The 24,470-nt window shown below is 42.8% G+C and overlaps 1 protein-coding gene across 1 annotated transcript in view; it reads right to left on the bottom strand.

Annotated features, from left to right (window-relative positions):
- The window catches only part of LOC110517265 (oxysterol-binding protein-related protein 10), an 88,583-nt gene that overhangs the window by 12,829 nt on the left and 51,284 nt on the right, over positions 1-24,470 (bottom strand). The window contains exon 8 of the mRNA XM_036971323.1: positions 656-808. Coding sequence (XP_036827218.1) covers positions 656-808 — 153 coding nt within the window. The remainder of the gene's footprint in view (positions 1-655; positions 809-24,470) is intronic.

The raw sequence follows: 24,470 nt of genomic DNA, 5'->3' as shown, positions 1-24,470 counted from the left end.
CTGCTAAAGCAACTCTCGAGTAGTTTAAGGGGAAACATTTAAATGTCTTGGAATGGCCTAGTCAAAGCCCAGACCTCAATCCAATTGAGAATCTGTGGTATGACTTAAAGATTGCTGTATACCAGCGGAACCCATCTAACTTGAAGGAGCTGGAGCAGTTTTGCTCCAGCTCCCTCCAGTGGCTAGATTTGCTAAGCTTAGAGAGACATACCCCAAGAGACTTGCAGCTATAATTGCTGCAAAAGGTGGCTTTACAAAGTATTGACTTTGGGGGGGATGAATAGTTATGCACGCTCAAGTTCTGTTTTTTTTGTCTTATTTCTTGTTTGTTTCACCTCAAAAAATATTTAGCATCTTCAAAGTGGTCAGCATGTTGTGTAAATCAAATGATGCAAACCACCCAAAAAAATCTATTTTAATTCCAGGTTGTAAGGCAACAAAATAGGAAAAATGTCAAGGGGGTGAATACTTTCGCAAACCACTGTACGAAGAGAGCAGAGTGTTGGCTGTCTTAAAAATAAATCATGACATTCCTACATAATCTCTTCCGTGAACCAGTAGAAATACATAAATGTTGATGATATGGCCAGTGTGTTGGCCATACCAGCTCTAACATTCCAAGGAAAAGACATGAAGAGAGCGTCAGCTGTCTTACCCGGGTGAGGTCCATGCCCAGTTTGAGCTGGGAGAGGAGGTGCAGGATGATGCTCCGCTGGTCGTCCAACACTCCCAGGTCCTCCTCGTCATTGTCCTCCATGTCAGTCACCTCCTCACTGGGGCTGACGGCCTCCAACCCCGCTAGGTGCTGCTGAAACGACAAAGCCAACAACAATGACACAAGACTTAAGAGTGATCTGACATACAGTACCAGTCAAAAGTTTGGACACGCCTCCTCATTCAAGGGTTGTTCTTTTTACTATTGTCTTCATTGTAGAATAATAATGAAGTCATCAAAACTATAAAATAACACACATGGAATCAGGCAGCAACCAAAAAAGTGTTATGCAAATCAAAATGTATTTTATATTTGAGAATCTTCGAAGTAGCCACCCTTGACGACAGCTTTGCACACTCTTGGCATTCTCACAACCAACTTCCTGAGGGAGTCACCTGCAATGCATTTCAATTAACAGGTGTGCCTTGTTAAAAGTTAATTTGTGGAATTTCTTTTCTTCTTAATGCGTTTGAGCCAATCAGTTGTGTTGTAAAGGTAATTATGATGCAACTCTGATAGTGATACGATATGGATTACAATTATCATCCTGAATATTAAGCATATACTCACTGCATGTTACACACAGACACTCAAACATGCAAATTGGCTGGGTTATTATTTATTTGGACATCGCACATTATAGTCTCACTCTTATCCAGACATCATACACACTAAATCACATCCAATATCACACACATCAACCTACTCAGATGTACTACACAGATGACTACATTTTCTGTGGCATCGGCTCACAGGCAAGGGAATAAAACCAAATATTGCTACATTTGTATCAGACATTTGAAATCTCTAATTTTGACCGTCATAATGCCTCTTATGGCAGTAACTTCACAAGCACTAATTATGGTCAATTTGGAATAGTGTCTAGCCATGGTAATTGGTGAAATAAGTATAGCCAGTTATAATTGTAACGGTTTAGCAGATTATAAAAAAAGAAGATCTTTACATGGCTAAAAGAAAAGGAATATAACATACACTGTTTACAGGAAACTCACTCTACATCCTTAGATGAAGTTGCGTGGAAAAGGGTATGGGGTGGTGAATTAATTGTCTGTCGTGGACAAAGGAACCCTTTAAATACCAGGCAGGGAACACAACCAATTTAATAGTTCCATACACTCGTTCCATTTATCACTTCTATACATTTCCTTCCCTAGAATGACGGTTCAGCAACATGCAGGGGTTCAAGGTAATCCTCAGAGAATTTCCCTGAGAGTGCACTGATTCCTTACAACGGCTTAGTGCCTCCAGCACGGACTCACAATGCCTTCACAAGCCTTTGATATGGTGCAGTGAACGTGGACGGGGTTGTGTCCTCCATTTGTGTTCCAGCATTCAGCTGGTGGCGGATCCAATATAGGTTAAAGAAGAGCCCCAGTGCCTTCGATATCTCAAAGGCACAAAGCATAATATATAATGTAAGAAAGTGCTCTGTGGCCAACCAAAACTGTCTTCTTCTCCTCCTTCCTTCCTTCTCCCTCCTTTTTCACTCTCCCTGCCTTTTTATTTGCTTTTTTCTAACCATGTACAGTATGCATATGCATCTGACACGTGACAGACCGCAATGAAAAGTGTGGGACAGAATACGGTTCTGCAAATTGCAGCCTGTGTGATGCATTATACAAACAGAATGAACCATTCCTTGGCAAATGCATACATGACTCAGTCAGATATCAGGAGCTTTATACTACTTGTGTGGAGAAGAGAGCACAGAGGTACTCCTAGAGCGACATAGCGGAGCGAGAAGAGAGCACAGAGGTACTCCTAGAGCGACATAGCGGAGCGAGAACAGAGCACAGAGGTACTCCTAGAGCGACATAGCGGAGCGAGAAGAGAGCACAAAGTTACTCCTAGAGTGACATAGCGGAGCGAGAAGAGAGCACAGAGGTACTCCTAGAGCGACATAGCGGAGCGAGAAGAGAGCACAGAGGTACTCCTAGAGCGACACAGCAGAGCGAGAAGAGAGCACAAAGTTACTCCTAGAGCGACATAGCGGAGCGAGAAGAGAGCACAGTGGTACTCCTAGAGCGACATAGCGGAGCGAGAAGAGAGCACAAAGTTACTCCTAGAGCGACATAGCGGAGCGAGAAGAGAGCACAGAGGTACTCCTAGAGCGACATAGCGGAGCGAGAAGAGAGCACAGAGGTACTCCTAGAGCGACACAGCAGAGCGAGAAGAAAGCACAGAGGTACTCCTAGAGCGACATAGCGGAGCGAGAACAGAGCACAGAGGTACTCCTAGAGCGACATAGCGGAGCGAGAACAGAGCACAGAGGTACTCCTAGAGCGACATAGCGGAGCGAGAAGAGAGCACAAAGTTACTCCTAGAGCGACATAGCGGAGCGAGAAGAGACCACAGAGGTACTCCTAGAGCGACATAGCGGAGCGAGAAGAGAGCACAGAGGTACTCCTACAGCGACACAGCAGAGCGAGAAGAAAGCACAGAGGTACTCCTAGAGCGACATAGCGGAGCGAGAAGAGAGCACAGAGGTACTCCTAGAGCGGCGGAGCGAGAAGAGAGCACAGAGGTACTCCTAGAGCGACATAGCGGAGCGAGAAGAGAGCACAGAGGTACTCCTAGAGCGACATAGCGGAGCGAGAACAGAGCACAGAGGTACTCCTAGAGCGACATAGCGGAGCGAGAAGAGAGCACAAAGTTACTCCTAGAGCGACATAGCGGAGCGAGAAGAGAGCACAGAGGTACTCCTAGAGCGACATAGCGGAGCGAGAAGAGAGCACAGAGGTACTCCTAGAGCGACACAGCAGAGCGAGAAGAAAGCACAGAGGTACTCCTAGAGCGACATAGCGGAGCGAGAAGAGAGCACAGAGGTACTCCTAGAGCGGCGGAGCGAGAAGAGAGCACAGAGGTACTCCTAGAGCGACATAGCGGAGCGAGAAGAGAGCACAGAGGTACTCCTAGAGCGACATAGCGGAGCGAGAAGAGAGCACAGAGGTACTCCTAGAGCGACATAGCGGAGCGAGAAGAGAGCACAGAGGTACTCCTAGAGCGACACAGCAGAGCGAGAAGAAAGCACAGAGGTACTCCTAGAGCGACATAGCGGAGCGAGAACAGAGCACAGAGGTACTCCTAGAGCGACATAGCGGAGCGAGAACAGAGCACAGAGGTACTCCTAGAGCGACATAGCGGAGCGAGAAGAGAGCACAAAGTTACTCCTAGAGCGACACAGCAGAGCGAGAAGAAAGCACAGAGGTACTCCTAGAGCGACATAGCGGAGCGAGAAGAGAGCACAGAGGTACTCCTAGAGCGGCGGAGCGAGAAGAGAGCACAGAGGTACTCCTAGAGCGACATAGCGGAGCGAGAAGAGAGCACAGAGGTACTCCTAGAGCGACATAGCGGAGCGAGAAGAGAGCACAGAGGTACTCCTAGAGCGACATAGCGGAGCGAGAAGAGAGCACAGAGGTACTCCTAGAGCGACACAGCAGAGCGAGAAGAAAGCACAGAGGTACTCCTAGAGCGACATAGCGGAGCGAGAACAGAGCACAGAGGTACTCCTAGAGCGACATAGCGGAGCGAGAACAGAGCACAGAGGTACTCCTAGAGCGACATAGCGGAGCGAGAAGAGAGCACAAAGTTACTCCTAGAGCGACATAGCGGAGCGAGAAGAGACCACAGAGGTACTCCTAGAGCGACATAGCGGAGCGAGAAGAGAGCACAGAGGTACTCCTACAGCGACACAGCAGAGCGAGAAGAAAGCACAGAGGTACTCCTAGAGCGACATAGCGGAGCGAGAAGAGAGCACAGAGGTACTCCTAGAGCGGCGGAGCGAGAAGAGAGCACAGAGGTACTCCTAGAGCGACATAGCGGAGCGAGAAGAGAGCACAGAGGTACTCCTAGAGCGACATAGCGGAGCGAGAACAGAGCACAGAGGTACTCCTAGAGCGACATAGCGGAGCGAGAAGAGAGCACAAAGTTACTCCTAGAGCGACATAGCGGAGCGAGAAGAGAGCACAGAGGTACTCCTAGAGCGACATAGCGGAGCGAGAAGAGAGCACAGAGGTACTCCTAGAGCGACACAGCAGAGCGAGAAGAAAGCACAGAGGTACTCCTAGAGCGACATAGCGGAGCGAGAAGAGAGCACAGAGGTACTCCTAGAGCGGCGGAGCGAGAAGAGAGCACAGAGGTACTCCTAGAGCGACATAGCGGAGCGAGAAGAGAGCACAGAGGTACTCCTAGAGCGACATAGCGGAGCGAGAAGAGAGCACAGAGGTACTCCTAGAGCGACATAGCGGAGCGAGAAGAGAGCACAGAGGTACTCCTAGAGCGACATGGCGGAGCGAGAAGAGAGGAGATAAAGAAACAGAGGGAGCAAAGAGAGAAATCACCAGGAGGAATCTGCCTTTCTGTCACCTGAATATTTCATTCCATGCAAAGACACACACACACAGTCCCAGGAGGTAGCATGCCCCAGAAGCAGAGGGATATAAATAGCTAGAAAGAGGAAAAAGAAGGAGGTGGGAGGTCTGTTGCGATTCACACTCACTAATTTAAAAAAAAACGGCTCTTAATAATGAGCGGAAATTCCTTGAGAGGCCAACTCAGTTCTACCTCTATCCATTGAGTCATGCAAGCAGGTCTACTCTCCTCAACATTGTCGACATGACATGTCGCTAGCCTCTGTTATTGTACAACAGAAACAGCCAAAGCATTCAGCTAGATAGGAATACCTTGTTGGCCGCCAATACCACTTGACTACCAGGTCACTAAATGTGTCCACTTGTTTTCATGGAATTGGGGTTTGGCACAAAGTCTTCAGGGTTTCTGCCTTCACTGTTTTAGGGTCTGACAGTTGGTCAAACTACAGAGGGATAGATAGCTCAGCAAAAGCACTTCACGGCATGGCTCATCAACTTCTATCCACAGCATTGATTTTTACCAGTGCAACAAACGAAACGAAAAAAAAGGACTGCATTCTGCGGTCAAATGGAGGCAGAGTAGACACTCCATTGGTCAATATCACAGAGACAGGCAAACTCATGTGTCAGGATCAAGGCTCATGTCACAATCTATTTCAACAACGACCAGTAAAACAATAAAATGCTATTTGAAAGAAACACACTGAGCGTCACTCTCCGTTCCATAAAACGGCTTTCAAAAGGGGTGCCACAAAATGTGCAAAGCACAGAATTAGCTCTTGCTGCACTCTCTTTTACCTCAAAACACATCTATCCCCCTCGGGCATACTAAATACACACACAGTCTAACTTGAAACACCCTCGCTTACGTTGCGGGGCAGAGAAGACACCGGCTTGCTCTCAGTACAGCTGGATCTCATCTCCGGTATGCTGTTTGTGTATGGATGAAAGACGCGCCGATCACAGACACACAGTTCCACGCCAGGTGTCCACAATGTCCTGCTACAGTGTTTCTACCCACCGCCGTCACTGTTGCAGAAAGGTACGACTACAAAAGACAACTAAAAAAGTATCCGGAACACAATGCTACCGTTAAAATGATGTTCAGTTAAAGCTCCTTCAGCCGTCTCCTCATGCCATTTGTAGAGAGAGCCTTTATATAGTGCTGAGAGGCTCGTTCTGCCGAAATAACTTTGTGCAGATGCAGAGTTGTCCGGCTGGAGAGAGACATGCGCTGTGTGTTGGTGGTGGAGGTTGTAAACACCCTAGTCCAGTGCGTGTCGAGGAGAGCAGCGTGAAAGTAATGGCTCTGGCTCTCTCTCTCTCTCTCTCTCTCTCTCTCTCTCTCTCTCTCTCTCTCTCTCTCTCTCTCTCTCTCTCTCTCTCTCTCTCTCTCTCTCTCTCTCTCTCTCTCTCTCTCTCTCTCTCTCTCTCTCTCTCTCTCTCTCTCTCTCTCTCTCTCTCTCTCTCTCTCTCTCTCTCTCTCTCTCTCTCTCTCTCTCTCTCTCTCTCTCTCTCTCTCTCTCTCTCTCTCTCTCTCTCTCTCTCTCTCTCTCTCTCTCTCTCTCTCTCTCTCTCTCTCTCTCTCTCTCTCTCTCTCTCTCTCTCTCTCTCTCTCTCTCTGAGACCCTGTGACGTGGCCCATTCCCTCCATCCACCTCATCCCTCGTGTTTCCCTACGCTTCCATCCTCTCATCCTTACTCCTCCTCTCCTGGCTGTCACACGATGGTGTGGCTCAGCCGGCTTAATTTGGCAGCTCTGGAGACCCCATCAGCCCTGGTTCTGCAGGCGCTACTGTAGGGTGGGTGGCTGGCTTTCAAACAACACCATCTCTATCGCTCTTTCACACTCTTTATTTAGCACTTTCACTCTTTTTCTTTCTCTCTCATTTCGCCAACTTTTTTTTCCCGTCCCACAGTATGTCATTGAACACTGCAGGTCTTTTTCATTCATCCTTCCTCTCTCTCCTCATTCACCACACTGTTTTCTTATCACACGTTCACTCTTCTTAACTAGCTCCCTCTTCTGTTACACCCCCCCCCCCTCTCTCTTTGCACTCTCCCTCTCTTAAGGCGTCAGGGGAGTGTGTGGGCGGATAGCTGGGATAGGGGAAAGTCTGGTCATGCTCTCACTTCAAAGGCAAACTCTTTCTTCCACTTGACTTGAGCAGATTAACCTTTTAGGTCCATTCAACATCCACCTTCATCCCTATCCTCTTCCTCCTCATCCTCCACTTCTCCGCCAAATGTCATGACATCCCCCTGTTCCTCTGTCGCTGCTCCCCTCCCTCGCTCATTCCTTCCGCAAATACTGACCTTTTTGATATAATGGAAGTGTCCTCGTTTCACCTTCTCAGCACACAACTAGCCCAGGCACTTTTCTCCCCTCTGTTCCCCTTTGTTTCACATGCTGGAAAAGTCACTAAATTAGTTATTAGGTCTTTGGAAACGCAGTGAGATGTCAACTTTGTTGTGGTAAATGACATTTGATTTTCTTGTGTGTTCAGTCAGCCGAAACAACATCTTCATTAGTTCTGAGCCATTTATTTTTTGTTGTTGTCTCTGAATGGCTCGCTTAAACAGCTGCTTCCGTTTCTACGAATTTCAAACAAAAAGGAGGTAAACACCCGGAACTTTTCTCCGATAACAACCTAGATAATAATGTCAACTCCGGGAGTAGAATCACCAGAGGCATCGTCAGAGAACGGATCAGCCTCGGAGCCCTCGACAGACACACCGAGAACTCCAGTTCATACTGTGCTGTCTCGCTCTGTTTGGATATTGACAGATAAAACAGAAGCCGTGGGGTTTCACACCCTGGCACGTTGATCAGCACAGGCGGAAAAGAGCTGCGCTGTCTGCCTCTCCAACACTGTTAAATATCCATAGAGAGGACCTGGATCAGATCGGAGCTCCTCAAGGCCCGTATTTATACTGATCTCGGATCAGGTCCCCCCCTGATGTCCTTACACCCTCTCTGGTCTTGGCCATTGTGGAGAGGTTGGAGTCTGTTTGATTGAGTGTGTGGACAGGTGTCTTTTATACAGGTAACGAGTTCAAACAGGTGCAGTTAATACAGGTAATGAGTGGAGAACAGGAGGACTTCTTAAAGAAAAACTAACAGGTCTGTGAGAGCCAGAATTCTTACTGGTTGGTAGGTGATCAAATACTTATGTCATGCAATGAAATGCAAATTAATTACTTAAAAATCATACAATGTGATTTTCTGTCTCTCACAGTTGAAGTGTACCTATGATAACAATTACAGACCTCTAAATGCTTTGTTAGTAGGAAAACCTGAAAAATCGGCAGTGTATCAAATACTTGTTCTCCCCACTGTATATGGCCTGAACACAGACTTCCCCAAATTTATGTCTGACATGACTTTATTATTTAATCAACTTCCTCAAGGGACTTGGGTTTATAGCAGGATATTTTGACTGTACTGTGGGTCAACTGAATAAATCATCAACTGCTCTAGTCTCGAATCATAGAGCCTGAAATACTCTTAGAAGCATTTGTGATTCATCTGATTTAGTAGACGTTATGGAGAGAGCTACACTACATGGCCAAAAGTATGTGGACACCCATTCAAAGTAGTGTATTCGGCTATTTCAGCCACACCCGTTGCTGACAGGTGTATAAAAAACATTGGCAGTAGAATGGCCTTTACTGAAGAGCTCAGTGACTTTCAACGTGGCACCGTCATAGGATGGCACCTATCCAACAAGTCAGTTCGTCAAATATCTGCCCTGCTAGAGCTGCCCCAGTCAACTGTTTGTGCTGTTATTGTGAAGTGGAAATGTCTAGAAGCAACAATGGCTCAACCGCAAAATGGTAGGCCACACAAGCTCACAGACCAGAACCGGCGAGTGCTGGAGCACGTAGCATGTAAAAATCGTCTGTCCTCGTTTGCAACATTCACTTCCAAGTTCCAAACTGCCTCTGGAAGCAACACCAGCACAATAACTTTGTCTGGAGCTTAATGAATTGGGTTTCCATGGCTGAGCAGCCGCACATGCCAAGTGTGGGCTGGAGTTGTGTAATGCTCGCCGCCATTGGACTCTGGAGCAGTGGAAACGCGTTTCCTGCAGTGATGAATCACGCTTCACCATCTTGCAATACGACAGACGAATCTGGGTTTGGCGGATGCCAGGAAAATGCTACCTGCCCGAATGCATGGTTTGGGCTAGACCCCTTAGTTCCAGGGAAAGACAATATATTTTTATTCTGAACCAACAGTGGCAGTTAACACAAATGGTAAGCTATCAGAAAGAATTCCTATCGGTAGGGGCTGTCGTCAAGGCTGTCCTTTATCTCCTGCTCTGTTCTCATTTGTCATATACAGTAACCACTGGCTGAGCCAATAAGGTCTAGTAATAACATCAGGGGCGTCTATGTGAGTGACAAAGAGCATAGAATTTCATTATTTGCTGATGATGTGCCTTTATATATGTCTAAACCAGAGACCTCTGTCACTGCAGTAATGGACGTCATATCTGAATGTGGTAACCTGTCAGGGTACAAAATTAATGTGGATATATCCATGGCTTTACCTTTGAATATCCCCTCTACAGTCAAACGACATCTCCATTCCATTCCAAATCTTAAAGACCTGTTCACTTCAAATGATATGCCTTTGCTCACAAAGATTAAACAGGACCTGGTGCACTCCCAAACTCTCTTTTTGGCAAGATTAAGGTGGTCAATGTCAACAATATATAAATATATCTGGAACAATAAGAAACCTAAAACCAAATTGACCAAACTAATTAAGCCTAAGGATTTAGGAGGGGTCTCTGCCAAATCTGCAACTATATTACTGGTCTGCTCAAATCAAGCATATGATTAGTTGGTTCCTCGACAGGCTCAACTCACTTTGGGTTGGGATGGAATCAATAACATGTCACCCAAGACCAATAGCTTCCTTACCATTTATTAATAGCTTTGATAAGATTCAGGCCTTATCTGACAATTTTACAGTACATGATACACTCTTAGCTTGGAAAGATGCAAGGAGACACTTGCAGATTCCAGACCATATACAGCATCACTCTGGTCACCGATTTCCCGTAATCGTGACTTCCCCCCCCACACATAAGGAGTAATGGACTTTTGGACTGGAAGATAAAGGGTATTGCTGACCTTACGCCTTTATTTACTCAGGACACTCTTAAATCGTTCCAACAAATAAAAACGGATTTTGACTTACCTACTGTAACAAAAACTTTTTTTAAGTACCTACAATTTAGACACTTCATAGAGGGTCAGAAGAAAGTGGATAAACTACGTTTTCAAATGACTGAAGTTGGAAAAACGAGTTAACGAATCTTACTGTTTGGAGAGGTTTAATCTCCAATTGATATTCCATTTTATTGAACAGAAGTGTCACCCTATGATGCATTGAGACATGTTTGGGAGAGACATTGGACATGTGTTCGGTGAGGAAGACTGGACTTCGATCTGCAAAAGGGTCTACCCCAAATGCACCCCCATAAGCATACGATAACTACATTTTACCTGTCCCCCCCATAATGTTTTCTGATGCATCAGTGCAGCAGAATCCACTCCTGTTGGAATTATATTCATTTACACATCCAGAAGATCTTAGGTAGACAATTTGCTCTTTGACTCAATTTATATCTACTCAACTTTGATTGTAACGTTGTGTTTGATTGTGACTCTGAACGTCTGTTCAATACCCTTGTTAACTTATCAAAAAAAATGTATATTGTTATTGTGGTCCACACCTGAACTACCATCTGCTATTCTACCCCTAGAGAAACTTACCTTTGATTTACACCAGAAATCTGATCCATTTTGGAAAATCTGATCTCCATTGTGGTCCTATGTAGATAACCTCCCATAAATGCCCCATGTTATAATTGTCGCATTTTATTTTATGACCGACATTTTGTATAATGTTTTACTGTACCCTTATTCCTTTCGTACCTAGTCTGTGTGGTGCACTTTGCTTGGCCGTCTATTTTATCTTAACCCCTGTTAAGATAAAATACAATTCTAATAAAAAGATAATTACAAAAGAAAATCACCTAAGAAAACCATCCAGACAGAGAGTGAATGCACGCACTCAACGCACACATCTCTCTCTTCACCCATCTAGCTCCATCTTCTCTCCAAAATGACAGTACCCCAGCAGATCTTCCATCCTCACACCCTTACTCATCTGCCTCACAACAACAACAACAATATATACGTTCTGTTTTACAGTATATGTATTAGACTGACCTTTTTTAAGCTGCATTATTGGTCAGCGTGTCAGGCCAAATACAACATCTAAAAACACCAACATGCTTGCCACTTCTTCTTCCCAAGGGCCTTCCTTCCCAGCTGCTACTACCCCGCTCATCCCCCTCTCCCCACTAGCAATGCCTGCTATCCTAAGATGCACTCTCCTCTCAGTCTCCACAGGCAGCAGCCCTGTCAGGACCACGGGTCCAAGCTGCAACCTCAAAACAGCACAGGCTGCTACCCAACCAAAACAGACCGAGTGCCAATGTGCATACAGAACAGCCAAAAAACAAATGCACAGGGACATGTTACTTACATACATTTTCCATTTGAAATCTAGGCCATACTAATCTAACAGATCCAACGCCAAGACTAGAATGAGATCTACAATGATTACGGATGCATTGACTGCATCAAAGCCAATATCAATTGGGCTAGCTAGTATCAGACCAAGTAGAGCTGGGAGCAAGGCCTAGCTTCTTCATTTATAAATAATCATGAGGGGTTTCATCAGGGAGGCATTTCATGAGGGGACCTTTTCTCATACACACAACATTTTTTGACTAAACATATGCGTGCGCACACACACACACAGACAGAGAGAGACAGAGCGAGACAGAGAGAGAGACAGAGAGCTCAAAGACATTACACTGGACTGAATACCATTTTCTTACAGTGCATCGTTCGTTTCTCCCAATGTCACAATTCAAATTAATGTGGCCGAAAGTTTGGGATAATGATTTTAGACTAGATTTTCTCATTAACATGATTATTTTTCTTAACCTTATGTGCTGCTCTGTGGTTCTCATTGGAATCACACAACTCATCATGACAAGTACGATGACAGAGTTCAGGGCCCTGTACAGGTCATGGCAGCTGAACTGACAATGAGTCAATTGTTTCCATATCTCCCACACAACTCTATGTTCTGTCTCAGACAAGCCAACAGTTACGTAAGGTTATAGTTTCACATTTTGACATTTCCAAAGTCCTAGTTGCTCTGATGTAAAAACCCTGAATAAAGCCACACAAGAAAGATTAATTAATACATAATGATCACATTTTACAGCACACACTTGTACAAGCACCCCATATTCGAACAACAACTCCTAGCTAGAGGATTAGCGTAGAAACATCACACCCTCAACCCCTTTGAAAACACAGGGCTGTCAAAACACAGTACAGAACCAAACCTTTCTACTTTCTCTCAGAAGACACAGACAAATATGGACAGAAAACTCAAAATCAGAGACAGACAAAGTGGGTTGTGAGCCCTCTGAAGTCTCAGAGCCGTCTCAGCCAAAGTAATGAGCATTCTAAACACAGAGCGGGAGATGGTGCCGGAGCTTTGAAGTGAGACAACTTTGAGGAAGTGTTTCTAATTGTCAGGTGTCCTATTAGGTCTCAGTGACGAGGAGCATTGAGAGAGTTTTAATAAGGGAGTGTAGATAAAGTACTCAGGATGAGTCACAGGTGGATCCCTCTACCCATCGACCTGTCTGAAAGACGATAGAGGGAAGCGGCTGATGAAGAGGCTGTGACGTGCTGTGTTGTTTTCTGACAGGGATCTTGCTTACGGGGATACAGTTGCTTTTTTTTCCCCCTCACAGAAATTAAAACCGATTAAGGCTCTGTTTATTTTACTCCCATAATGACGGTATATACTGTATTACCATGACAACTACGCAGTGAATGTTGTTTCAGATATGACATCTCACGCTTGTACTTGGCAGTATCCATTCATTCACATCATCTTTTGCTACCCTCTACTGGAGAGGAATGATCACTGAATGTATTTGTGTGTGTATAGGTCCAAGTGCAATGTGCGAGGGACGTGTGGGTAGATGTAGGTTGGTGAATGTAATAAGCCTGTCAAATGCGTGTACCAAAGCCAATGTCTGCCTCAATGTATTTAGTTGAATGTTTTATCTTATACCCTGTGGGTTCCAAGTCAATAAAGGGGAAGATCATCCAAAAACACTTCTGGTCCCTTTATAAACACTTTCCCGAATGTTAGTCAGTACCCCAGACAGTGTTTAGGTCCATTGCTTGAGTATTTAGATTTCTGTATTTTTATAACAAAATGAGAAATTTCTGAAATGACCTCAAATGCATTACAAACTATAGCCGTGTTTGAATACTCATACTAACATACTTAATGAGTACATACTACATACTATTAGTTCATTTGACTGTAAACAAACGGTTTCCTTTCAGTTGAGCTTACTAGTGCTTCGTCTGTCTACCCGGAGTTGATGCTGTTGCTATGCAACACCTTGCTAGCATAACAAATGACTAGCTATACATTTTGTGACTTGGGGTGTGCTCATAAATTACATCTGGAATGGCAGAGTGTGCTCAGAGTGGGGCATTTAGCTCTCGGGGGTTCAGAGTGCACACTTGACGCTCTGGCCGAGGAGTAGGGTTGATTCAAGCATTCTGACCTTAAAACGGCAGTAAAGCACCCAAGCTAACTAGGTAACGTTGGCTAGCTTGCTAGCTCCTTCCAGATACAAATGAGAGAACAACTCAATGTGACCATTTTACTCACCCTAGCAGAGCTGGTTAGGCAGTTTTCATGTTCTCCAAAGCGTTGGTGACTGTAACTGTGGTGCTGGTGTAACGGATGTGAAACGGCTAGCTTAGTTAGCAGTGTGCGCTAAATAGCGTTTCAATCGGTGACGTCACTTGCTCTGAGACCTTGAAGTAGTAGTTCCCCTTGCTCTGCAAGGGCCGCGGCTTTTGTGGAGCGATGGGTAACGATGCTTCGTGGGTGACTGTTGTTGATGTGCGCAGAGGGTCCCTGGTTCGCGCCCGGGTATGGGCGAGGGGACTGTTTAAAATTATACTGTTACACTGGCAACAATTTAATTATGCTTTTTTGCCGACGTTTCCTGACACCGGCCATATTCAATGGGTGTTGAGAGTTAGTAAATGGTCAGATGAAACCAAAATATTACTTTTTGGTAAAAACTCAACTCGTCGTGTTTGGAGGACAAAGAATGCTGAGTTGCATCCAAAGAACACCATACCTAGTGTGAAGCATGGGGTTGGAAACATCATGCATTGGGGCTGTCTTTCTGTAAAGGGACCAAGATGACTGATCAGTGTAAAGGAAAGAATGAATGGGGCCATGTATCGTGAGATTTTGAGTGAAAACCTCCTTCCATCAGCAAGGGCATTGAAGATGAAACGTGGCTGGGTCTTTCAACATGACAATGGCCCCAAACACACCGCCCGGGCAACGAAGGAGTGGCTTCGTAAGAAGCATTTCAAGGTCCTGGAGTGGCCTAGCCAGTCTCCAGATCTCAACCCCATAGAAAATCTTTGGAGGGAGTTGAAAGTCCGTGTTGCCCAGCAACAGCCCCAAAACATCACTGCTCTAGAGGAGATCTGCATGGAGGAATGGGCCAAAATACCAGCAACAGTGTGTGAAAACCTTGTGAAGACTTACAGAAAACGTTTGACCTCTGTCATTGCCAACAAAGTGTATATAACAAAGTATTGAGATAAACTTTTGTTATTGACCAAATACTTATTTTTCACCATAATTTGCAAATAAATTCATTAAAAATCCTACAATGTGATTTTCTGGATTTTTCTCCCCTCATTTTGTCTGTCATATATGATGAAAATTACAGGTCTCTCTCATCTTTTTAAGTGGGAGAACTTGCACAATTGGTGGCTGACTAAATACTTTTTTGCCCCACTGTAGTATGGTTAGTGTGGTTAGTATGAGCATTCCAACACAGCTCATGTGTACTTATCGTTACATAAGCAACAATTGGTGTCTCCGGATTGAAATTGCAAATAAATGTGCTTTTTAATGTAAAAACCCATACTAACGACACTAACCGTACTATTTGTGATGTAAAATTAGTATGTAGTATGCTTTTTGGTCATAGTATAGATATAGTTAGTATACCAAAAGTTCGCAGATTTCTCATTTGTGTCTGGAAGTAGCTAGCCAGTTAGCTTGTGTGCTTGACTGCAGTGCCGTTGTGATGGTCAGAACGCTCGGATCAACCCTACTCCTCGGCCAGTGTTCACTCTGATAGCACCGAGAGGGGAAACACAGAATTTACAAACGACAATCTGACACAGTCAATTGCTTTCATTCAGTAGGCCATTGCAAAACAATTACCAGTAGATAATTTGTTTAAAAAAAGGTGACACAGTGTTGTTGATCACAAAGTCATTGTATTATCCTCATATTTCTCAACGGTAGGCTAGCTAACAACTAACGTCAAATGGATATATAAGGAAATTCTTCAAGACTAGTGCCAGCAGCTCTGCTGGAGGCCAGTCCGGTGAGAAATTAAGATTTTACCAGTTCAAGCAAAAAAATTACAACTTACTGATTAATGAGTATAATAACAATACATGTCAAAACACAGCAGACAAGGAGGGAAATAAGCTGGAGGGTGACAGGGCTGAGGGAGCATGTCTGATGAAGGTTGGTGATAAGAAAAAATAGTAGATGTTTAAGCTTTCAGTTAATTTGGTACAGCAAATGGCAGCATATGTCTTACTTTTGTTAGGCATAATGCCTAATGCCTAAATTATGTTCATGATATCTTAAAGGGTCAGGCAGAAAGAGAGGGTTAAACTTAAATATATTGTTTCTAATGGTATAATATGACCTCTGTGTGTGTGTGTGTGTGTGTGTGTGTGTGTGTGTGTTATCACACTCACACAAAAAAGTATTTTGGCTACATAGTACAAGCCATTTTTGTGCCTTTTGTTGGATGGGGATAAAGTGGACATTATTTGAATAGAATTTAAGTAAGTCATATTAGATCAGTGTTTAACACAAACTATGAGACAGTTATACTTTTAGCCAAACTTGACCAAAAATAACCTTATTTTGATAGATTTTACACCCGCTGTTACTCTAAAAATACATGATGAAAAGACGTTTTGGGGGCTTTAAAAAAAATCCTGGGGGAATATGCACAGACCCCCCTAAAAGAGGCTTAGCCCCCCTATCCATGAATCTCTAGTAACGTCCCTGGTATGTAGTATATACTTAAGTATGTAGTATACAGTATGTTAGTATGGGTATTCGAACACAGCTCTACTTTGGGCTAGCGCAAAAGGTCTTCCACTAAGCTACCTGGGGCAGCAGGTAGCCTAGTGGTTAGAGCGTTGGGCCAGTAACCGAAAGGTTGCTGGATTGAATCCCCGAGCTGACAAGGTAAAAATCTGTCGTTCTGCCCCTGAACAGTTAACCCACTGTTCCCCGGTAGGCCGTTATTGTAAATAAGAATTTGTTCTTAACTGACTTGCCTAGCTAAAAAAATTATCCATATTGTCTGTAATTCGTTGATACTCTTGTTCATGGATCTAAGATTGATAATTACGAAGGAGTGTCTTACTATTGGTCTTCAAGAAAGGATGACAGGAAGTAAACAAAGAGATAGCTAGCACTAGTAGCTAGGCTAGCGGTTAGTAGTGGTTTCCAATCTCTGAAGTAAAGTAGTAGTTAAATAGTATTTCATTTATATATTCTGAAAACTCTGATCAATCTTTTTGATTACAGTGCCCTGTCCAGATCAATTTGGACTGCAAATACATGTGTTGTTCAGCCATTATCCATGTTTTAAAGTTACAGCAAAATACAGTTCAGTTTCTTTGCCTCTCTGGTATAAGGAATTGATTGAAATAGCTGTCATTATTCCTCTACAAGCAGTCTACTCTGTATACAGACTAGTGATGCAGGGGATATTGTAGTATACCTGTCCGGGATTGCAATGGGTATTGGAAATGCTTAAACCCACCTGACTTCTGCAAACACAAGCACTTTCACTCACGTTTTTCCCCTGCACACTCTGGCCCACTGCCAGACGATGCGATGCTTTCTCTTTCAGACCACATAAAGAACTGATGTCAAATGCCATGCTTGTACTGCTTCTGTGTTCCTGAAGGAAACAGATGAACAAGTCATCTGATGCTGCTCTAAAACAAAGAATAAGCATAGAGTCAAATGTTTACAGAAACTCCAAGAGCTATCCATTTAACCTTGGCTTGTGTATGTATGGGGTTACAAAGGCAATGCCACAGACTAGTCAAGGTCTGAAAGGACTTAAGATGAATACTGCATGGTCCCTCTGTAAATCTCTGTGCATTTAAGAGCCATCAAACCACATCTGCTGTGACACAGTCATGTATATGTCCTACAGTAGGCCATGGTATAGCCTATGTTGAGTATGGCTGCCATAGAGTAAAAAGAACCTCAGCAAAGATGCTGTGGCTACGTTATATTTCAATGCCACCAGGTGGCAGGCTTGACACCAGCTCCTTCTGACAAGTTTATTCCTGCAGTTCTGACGAGCACATTTACCCTGTCATTCATTATATTCACCACATCTATCCTCCACCTCTATCATCTCAACTACTGAAAATCACTATATTTCAATGGCCCAAAAAAGAAAGAAAAAAAGAGAAAAAAACACTTGAGATGAATCCTTTCCTCATATCTCAATCTCATTCTCTCCTTACTAAGGCAGGTGCAGAAGCTCTGTCTTCCATGATTGGGGCGAGAATGATGAAGAGCGAATATATGAGGGTGTCAGCTATCATTAGAAGATAAAAGTCTGTGTCAAGCTGGGCTAATGAGCCTTGGCAGTTAGCTCCATCTCCTGTCTGCCCTCTTCCTCGACAGGCCACTCCAGTACTAGACCCGCTAATGAAATTCTGATTTCATATTTCAGAAAAAAGGGGTATTGGAGGAGTAGCTAGCTGCTAGTCTAGACACACAGTCTGGTTAAATTAGCAGAAAGTTGCAAGCTGTGATTGTTCTTGGTGGATTTCTGTGACCTACTGTATGAGTACATGTAGATATATAGACAAAGACTCTAGAGATGCAGTCTAGTCTAGATACACAGGACCGAAAGTCTTGACCCATGAACTCTCATGAAATATTTACTTTGGAGGTCGACCGATTAATCGACTTGGCCGATTTAATTAGGGCCGATTTAAAGTTTTCATAACAATCAGTAATCTGCCTTTTTGGACACCGATTATGGCCTATTACATTGCAATCCACGAGGAGACTGCGTGGCAGGCTTGACCACCTGTTACGCACGTGCAGCATCAAAATAACTTTGTGGCTGCAAGGAGCCAAGGTAAGTTGCTAGCTAGCATTAAACTTGTCTTTAAAAAAAAACAATCTTCACATAATCACTAGTTAACTACACATGGTTGATGATATTATTAGGTTAACTAGCTTGTTTTGCGTTGCATATAATCAATGCGGTGCCTGTTGATTTATGATCGAATCACAGCCTACTTCAACTTCGCCAAACGGGTGATGATTTAACAAAAGCGCATTCGTGGAAAGAGCACAATCGTTGCACAAATGTACCTAAGTATAAACATCAATGCCTTTCTTAAAATCAATACACAAGTATAATTTTTTAAACCTGCATACAGTGCCTTGCGAAAGTATTCGGCCCCCTTGAACTTTGCGACCTTTTTCCACATTTCAGGCTTCAAACATAAAGATATAAAACTGTATTTTTTTGTGAAGAATCAACAACAAGTGGGACACAATCATGAAGTGGAACAACATTTATTGGATATTTCAAACTTTTTTAACAAATCAAAAACTGAAAAATTGGGCGTGCAAAATTATTCAGCCCCCTTAAATTAATACTCGTAGCGCCACCTTTTGCTGCGATTACAGCTGTAAGTTGCTTGGGGTATGTCTCTATCAGTTTTGCACATTGAGAGACTGAATTTTTTTCCCATTCCTCCTTGCAAAACAGCTCGAGCTCAGTGAGGTTGGATGGAGAGCATTTGTGAACAGCAGTTTTCAGTTCTTTCCACAGATTCTCGATTGGATTCAGGTCTGGACTTTGACTTGGCCATTCTAACACCTGGATATGTTTATTTTTGAACCATTCCATTGTAGATTTTGCTTTATGTTTTGGATCATTGTCTTGTTGGAAGACAAATCTCCGTCCCAGTCTCAGGTCTTTTGCAGACTCCATCAGGTTTTCTTCCAGAATGGTCCTGTATTTGGCTCCATCCATCAATTTCCCATCAATTTTAACCATCTTCCCTGTCCCTGCTGAAGAAAAGCAGGCCCAAACCATGATGCTGCCACCACCATGTTTGACAGTGGGGATGGTGTGTTCAGCTGTGTTGCTTTTACGCCAAACATAACGTTTTGCATTGTTGCCAAAAAGTTCAATTTTGGTTTCATCTGACCAGAGCACCTTCTTCCACATGTTTGGTGTGTCTCCCAGGTGGCTTGTGGCAAACTTTAAACAACACTTTTTATGGATATCTTTAAGAAATGGCTTTCTTCTTGCCACTCTTCCATAAAGGCCAGATTTGTGCAATATACGACTGATTGTTGTCCGATGGACAGAGTCTCCCACCTCAGCTGTAGATCTCTGCAGTTCATCCAGAGTGATCATGGGCCTCTTGGCTGCATCTCTGATCAGTCTTCTCCTTGTATGAGCTGAAAGTTTAGAGGGACGGCCAGGTCTTGGTAGATTTGCAGTGGTCTGATACTCCTTCCATTTCAATATTATCGCTTGCACAGTGCTCCTTGGGATGTTTAAAGCTTGGGAAATCTTTTTGTATCCAAATCCGGCTTTAAACTTCTTCACAACAGTATCTCGGACCTGCCTGGTGTGTTCCTTGTTCTTCATGATGCTCTCTGCGCTTTTAACGGACCTCTGAGACTATCACAGTGCAGGTGCATTTATACGGAGACTTGATTACACACAGGTGGATTGTATTTATCATCATTAGTCATTTAGGTCAACATTGGATCATTCAGAGATCCTCACTGAACTTCTGGAGAGAGTTTGCTGCACTGAAAGTAAAGGGGCTGAATAATTTTGCACGCCCAATTTTTCAGTTTTTGATTTGTTAAAAAAGTTTGAAATATCCAATAAATGTCGTTCCACTTCATGATTGTGTCCCACTTGTTGTTGATTCTTCACAAAAAAATACAGTTTTATATCTTTATGTTTGAAGCCTGAAATGTGGCAAAAGGTCGCAAAGTTCAAGGGGGCCGAATACTTTCGCAAGGCACTGTATGTAGTTAATATTGCCTGCTAACATGAATTTATTTTAACTAGGGAAATTGTGTCACTCCTCTTGCGTTCAGTGCAAGCAGTCAGGGTATATGCAGCAGTTTGGGCCGCCTGGCTCGTTGTGAACTTTGTGAAGATCGTAATTAATTTGCCAGAATTGTACATAATTATGACATAACATTGAAGGTTGTGCAATGTAACAGCAATATTTAGACTTAGGGTTGCCACCCGTTCGATTAAATACGAAAAGGTTCTGTATTTCACTGAAAGAATAAACGTTTTGTTTTCTAAATTATAGTTTCTGGATTTGATCATATTGATCATATTAATGACCAAAGGTTAGTATTTCTGTCTGTTTATTATAATTAAGTATATGATTTGATACTGAACGGTGGTAGGCAGCAGCAGGCCCGTAAGCATTCATTCAAACAGCACTTTACTGCGTTTGTCAGCAGCTCATAGCAATGCTTGAATCAACTCCCGAGATTAGGCTGGCATTACTAAAGTGCCTATAAGAACATCCAATAGTCAAAGGTATATGAAATACAAATGGTATAGAGAGAAATAGTCCTATAATAACAACAACCTAAAACTTCTTAACTGGGAATATTGAAGACTCATGTTAAAAGGAACCACCAGCTTGTTCTGAGCAAGCAGCTTATACGTTAGCTTTCTTACATGGCACATATTGTACTTTTACTTTCTTCTCTAACACTGTGTTTTTGCATTATTTAAACCAAATTGAACATGTTTCATTATTTGAGACTACCTTTATTTTATTTCTGTATTATATTACGTTAAAATAAGTGTTCATTATTCATTCAGTATTGTTACAATTGTCATTATTACAAATATACAAATATACAAATATATATATATATATATATATATATATATATATATTTGTATATTTGTATATTTGTAATAATGACAATTGTAACAATACTGAATGAATAATGAACACTTATTTTAACGTAATATAATACAGAAATAAAATGTATTATATTATTGTATTATATTACGTTAAAATAAGTGTTCATTATTCATTCAGTATTGTTACAATTGTCATTATTGTATTATATTACGTTAAAATAAGTGTTCATTATTCATTCAGTATTGTTACAATTGTCATTATTACAAATATACAAATATACAAATATATATATATATATATATATATATATATATATATTTGTATATTTGTATATTTGTAATAATGACAATTGTAACAATACTGAATGAATAATGAACACTTATTTTAACGTAATATAATACAGAAATAAAATAAAGGTAGTCTCAAATAATGAAACATGTTCAATTTGGTTTAAATAATGCAAAAACACAGTGTTAGAGAAAAAAGTGTTAGAGAAAAAAGTATTTAGTCAGCCACCAATTGTGCAAGTTCTCCCACTTAAAAAGATGAGAAGGGCCTGTAATTTTCATCATAGGTACACTTCAACTAAAAATCCAGAAAATCACATTGTAGGATTTTTAATGAATTTATTTGCAAATTATGGCTATTTAGTCACTTTTAGCAATAGTCCACAGAAAAATATGCAGATGATTACCCCCGCCCCATCATCCCCAAAAAGCACTTGTGTCGAGTAACTGCCATCAAACAAACACCAATTCTGACCACTCAATTGAAATCCTCGATAAATCACAGTTATAAGGGATATGATCATAGGGAAGCCAAAATATCACCATGGAAGCCCTAAGCCAAATGGGAGAGTCCAGATGAGACTGGCACCAGCACACATACTCTAAGGGTTGATTTGTCCTGTCAACACACACCAAGTCAACTGACCATGTCAAACATCCCTATTGATTTATCTAACATCCTCTGCAAAATGAGACAATGTGTGGAAATTACATCAGACGCAGCTCACTTGGCAAATGGAATGACATCAAAGTACATACACTACATGACCAAAAGTATGTGGACACCTGCTTGTCGAACATCTCATTCCAAAATCAATGGCAGTAACATGGAGTTGTTCCCCCTTTGCTGCTACAACAGCCTCCACTCTTCTAGGAAGGCTTTCTGGCTTTTTAGATGTTGGAACATTGCTGCGGGGACTTGCTTCCATTCATCCACAAGAGCATTACTGAACTGATGTTGGGCGATTGGCACTGTACATTGGGGCAGGTAGCATTCTCCTGGCATACGCCAAACCCAGATTCCTCCGTCGGACTGCCAGATGCTGAAACCTGATGCATCACTCCAGAGAATGCGTTTCCGCTGCTCCAAAGTCCAGTGGTGGCAAGCGTTATACCAGTCCAGACGACACTTGGCAGTGTGCATGGTGATCTTAGGCTTGTATGCGGCTGCTCAGCCATGGAAACCCATTTCATGAAGCTCCAGACAAACAGTTATTGTGCTGATGTGGAATCCAGAGGCCGTTTGGAAATCGGTAGTGAGTGTTGCAACCGAGGCCAGAAGATTTTACGCAATACGTGTTTCAGCACTTGACCATCCCAATTTGTGTTGTGTGACCTACCACTTCGTGGCTGAGCCGTTGTTTCTCCTAGACGTTTCGACATCACAATAACATCACCTACAGTTGACCAGGGCAGAATTTTGATTAACTGACTTGTTGGAAAGGTAGCATACTATGACGGTGCCACGTTGAAAGTCACTGAGCCCATAAGTAAGGCCATTCTACTGCCAATGTGTGTCAGTGGAGATGGCTGTGTGCTGATTTTAAACACAAGTCAGCATTGGGTGCTGAAATAGCCAAATCCACTAATTTGAAGGGGTGTCCACATACTTTAGTATATATACACCTACATTTGTAGGCCTAGTACAGTTGTGTTGGAAGTTTACATACACCTTAGCCAACTACATTTAAACTCAGTTTTTCACAAATCCTGACATTTAATCCTAGCAAAAATTCCCTGTTTTAGGTCAGTTAGGATCACCACTTTATTTTAAGAATGTGAAATGTCAGAATAATAGTAGAGAGAATGATTTATTTCAGCTTTTATTTCTTTAATCACATTCCCATTTACATACACTCAATTAGTATTTGGTAGCATTGCCTTTAAATTGTTTAACTTGGGTCAAACGTTTCAGGTAGCCTTCCACAAGCTTCCCACAATAAGTTGGGTGAATTTTGGCCCATTCCGCCTGACAGAGCTGGTGTAACTGAGCCAGGTTTGAAGTCCACCTTGCTCGCACGCACTTTTTCTGTTCTGCCCACACATTTTCTATAGGATTGAGGTCAGGGCTTTGTGATGGCCACTCCAATACCTTGACTTTGTGGTCCTTAAGCCATTTTGCCACAACTTTGGAAGTATGCTTGGGGTCCTTGTCCATTTGGAAGACCCATTTGCGAACAAGCTTTAACTTTCTGACTCATGTCTTGAGATGTTGCTTCAATATATCCACATAATTTCCCTACCTCATGATGCCATCTATTTTGTGAAGTGCACCAGTCCCATCTTTTTCCCCATGTGCAGTTGCACACCGTAGTGTGGCTTTTTTATGGCAGTTTGGAGCAGTTGCTTCTTCCTTGATGAGTGGCCTTTCAGGGTATGTCAATATAGGACTCGTTTTACTGTGGATATAGATACTTTTGTACCTGTTTCCTCCAGCATCTTCACAAGGTCCTTTGCTGTTGATCTGGGATTGATTTGCACTTTGCGCACCAAAGTACGTTCATCTCTAGGAGACAGAACGCGTCTCCTTCCTGAGCGGTATGATGGCTGCGTGGTCCCGTGGTGTTTATACTTGTGTACTATTGTTTGTACAGATGAACGTGGTACCCTCAGGCGTTTGGAAATTGCTCCGAAGGATGAACCAGACTTGTGGAGGTCTACAATTCATTTTCTGAGGACTTGGCTGATTTCTTTTGATTTTCCTATTATGTCAAGCAAAGAGGCACTGAGTTTGAAGGTAGGCCTTGAAATACATCCACAAGTACACTTCCAATTGACTCAAATTATGTCAATTAGCCTATCAGAAGCTTCTAAAGCCATGACATCATTTTCTGGAATGTTCCAAGCTGTTTAAAGGCACAGTCAACTTAGTGTATGTAAACTTCTGACCCACTGGAA

This window comes from Oncorhynchus mykiss, chromosome 32 (genome assembly GCF_013265735.2).
Source record: "Oncorhynchus mykiss isolate Arlee chromosome 32, USDA_OmykA_1.1, whole genome shotgun sequence".
Lineage (NCBI taxonomy): Eukaryota > Metazoa > Chordata > Actinopteri > Salmoniformes > Salmonidae > Oncorhynchus > Oncorhynchus mykiss.
Note: the sequence above shows the minus strand (reverse complement) of the source record. Positions and strands in the feature narration are given on the sequence as shown.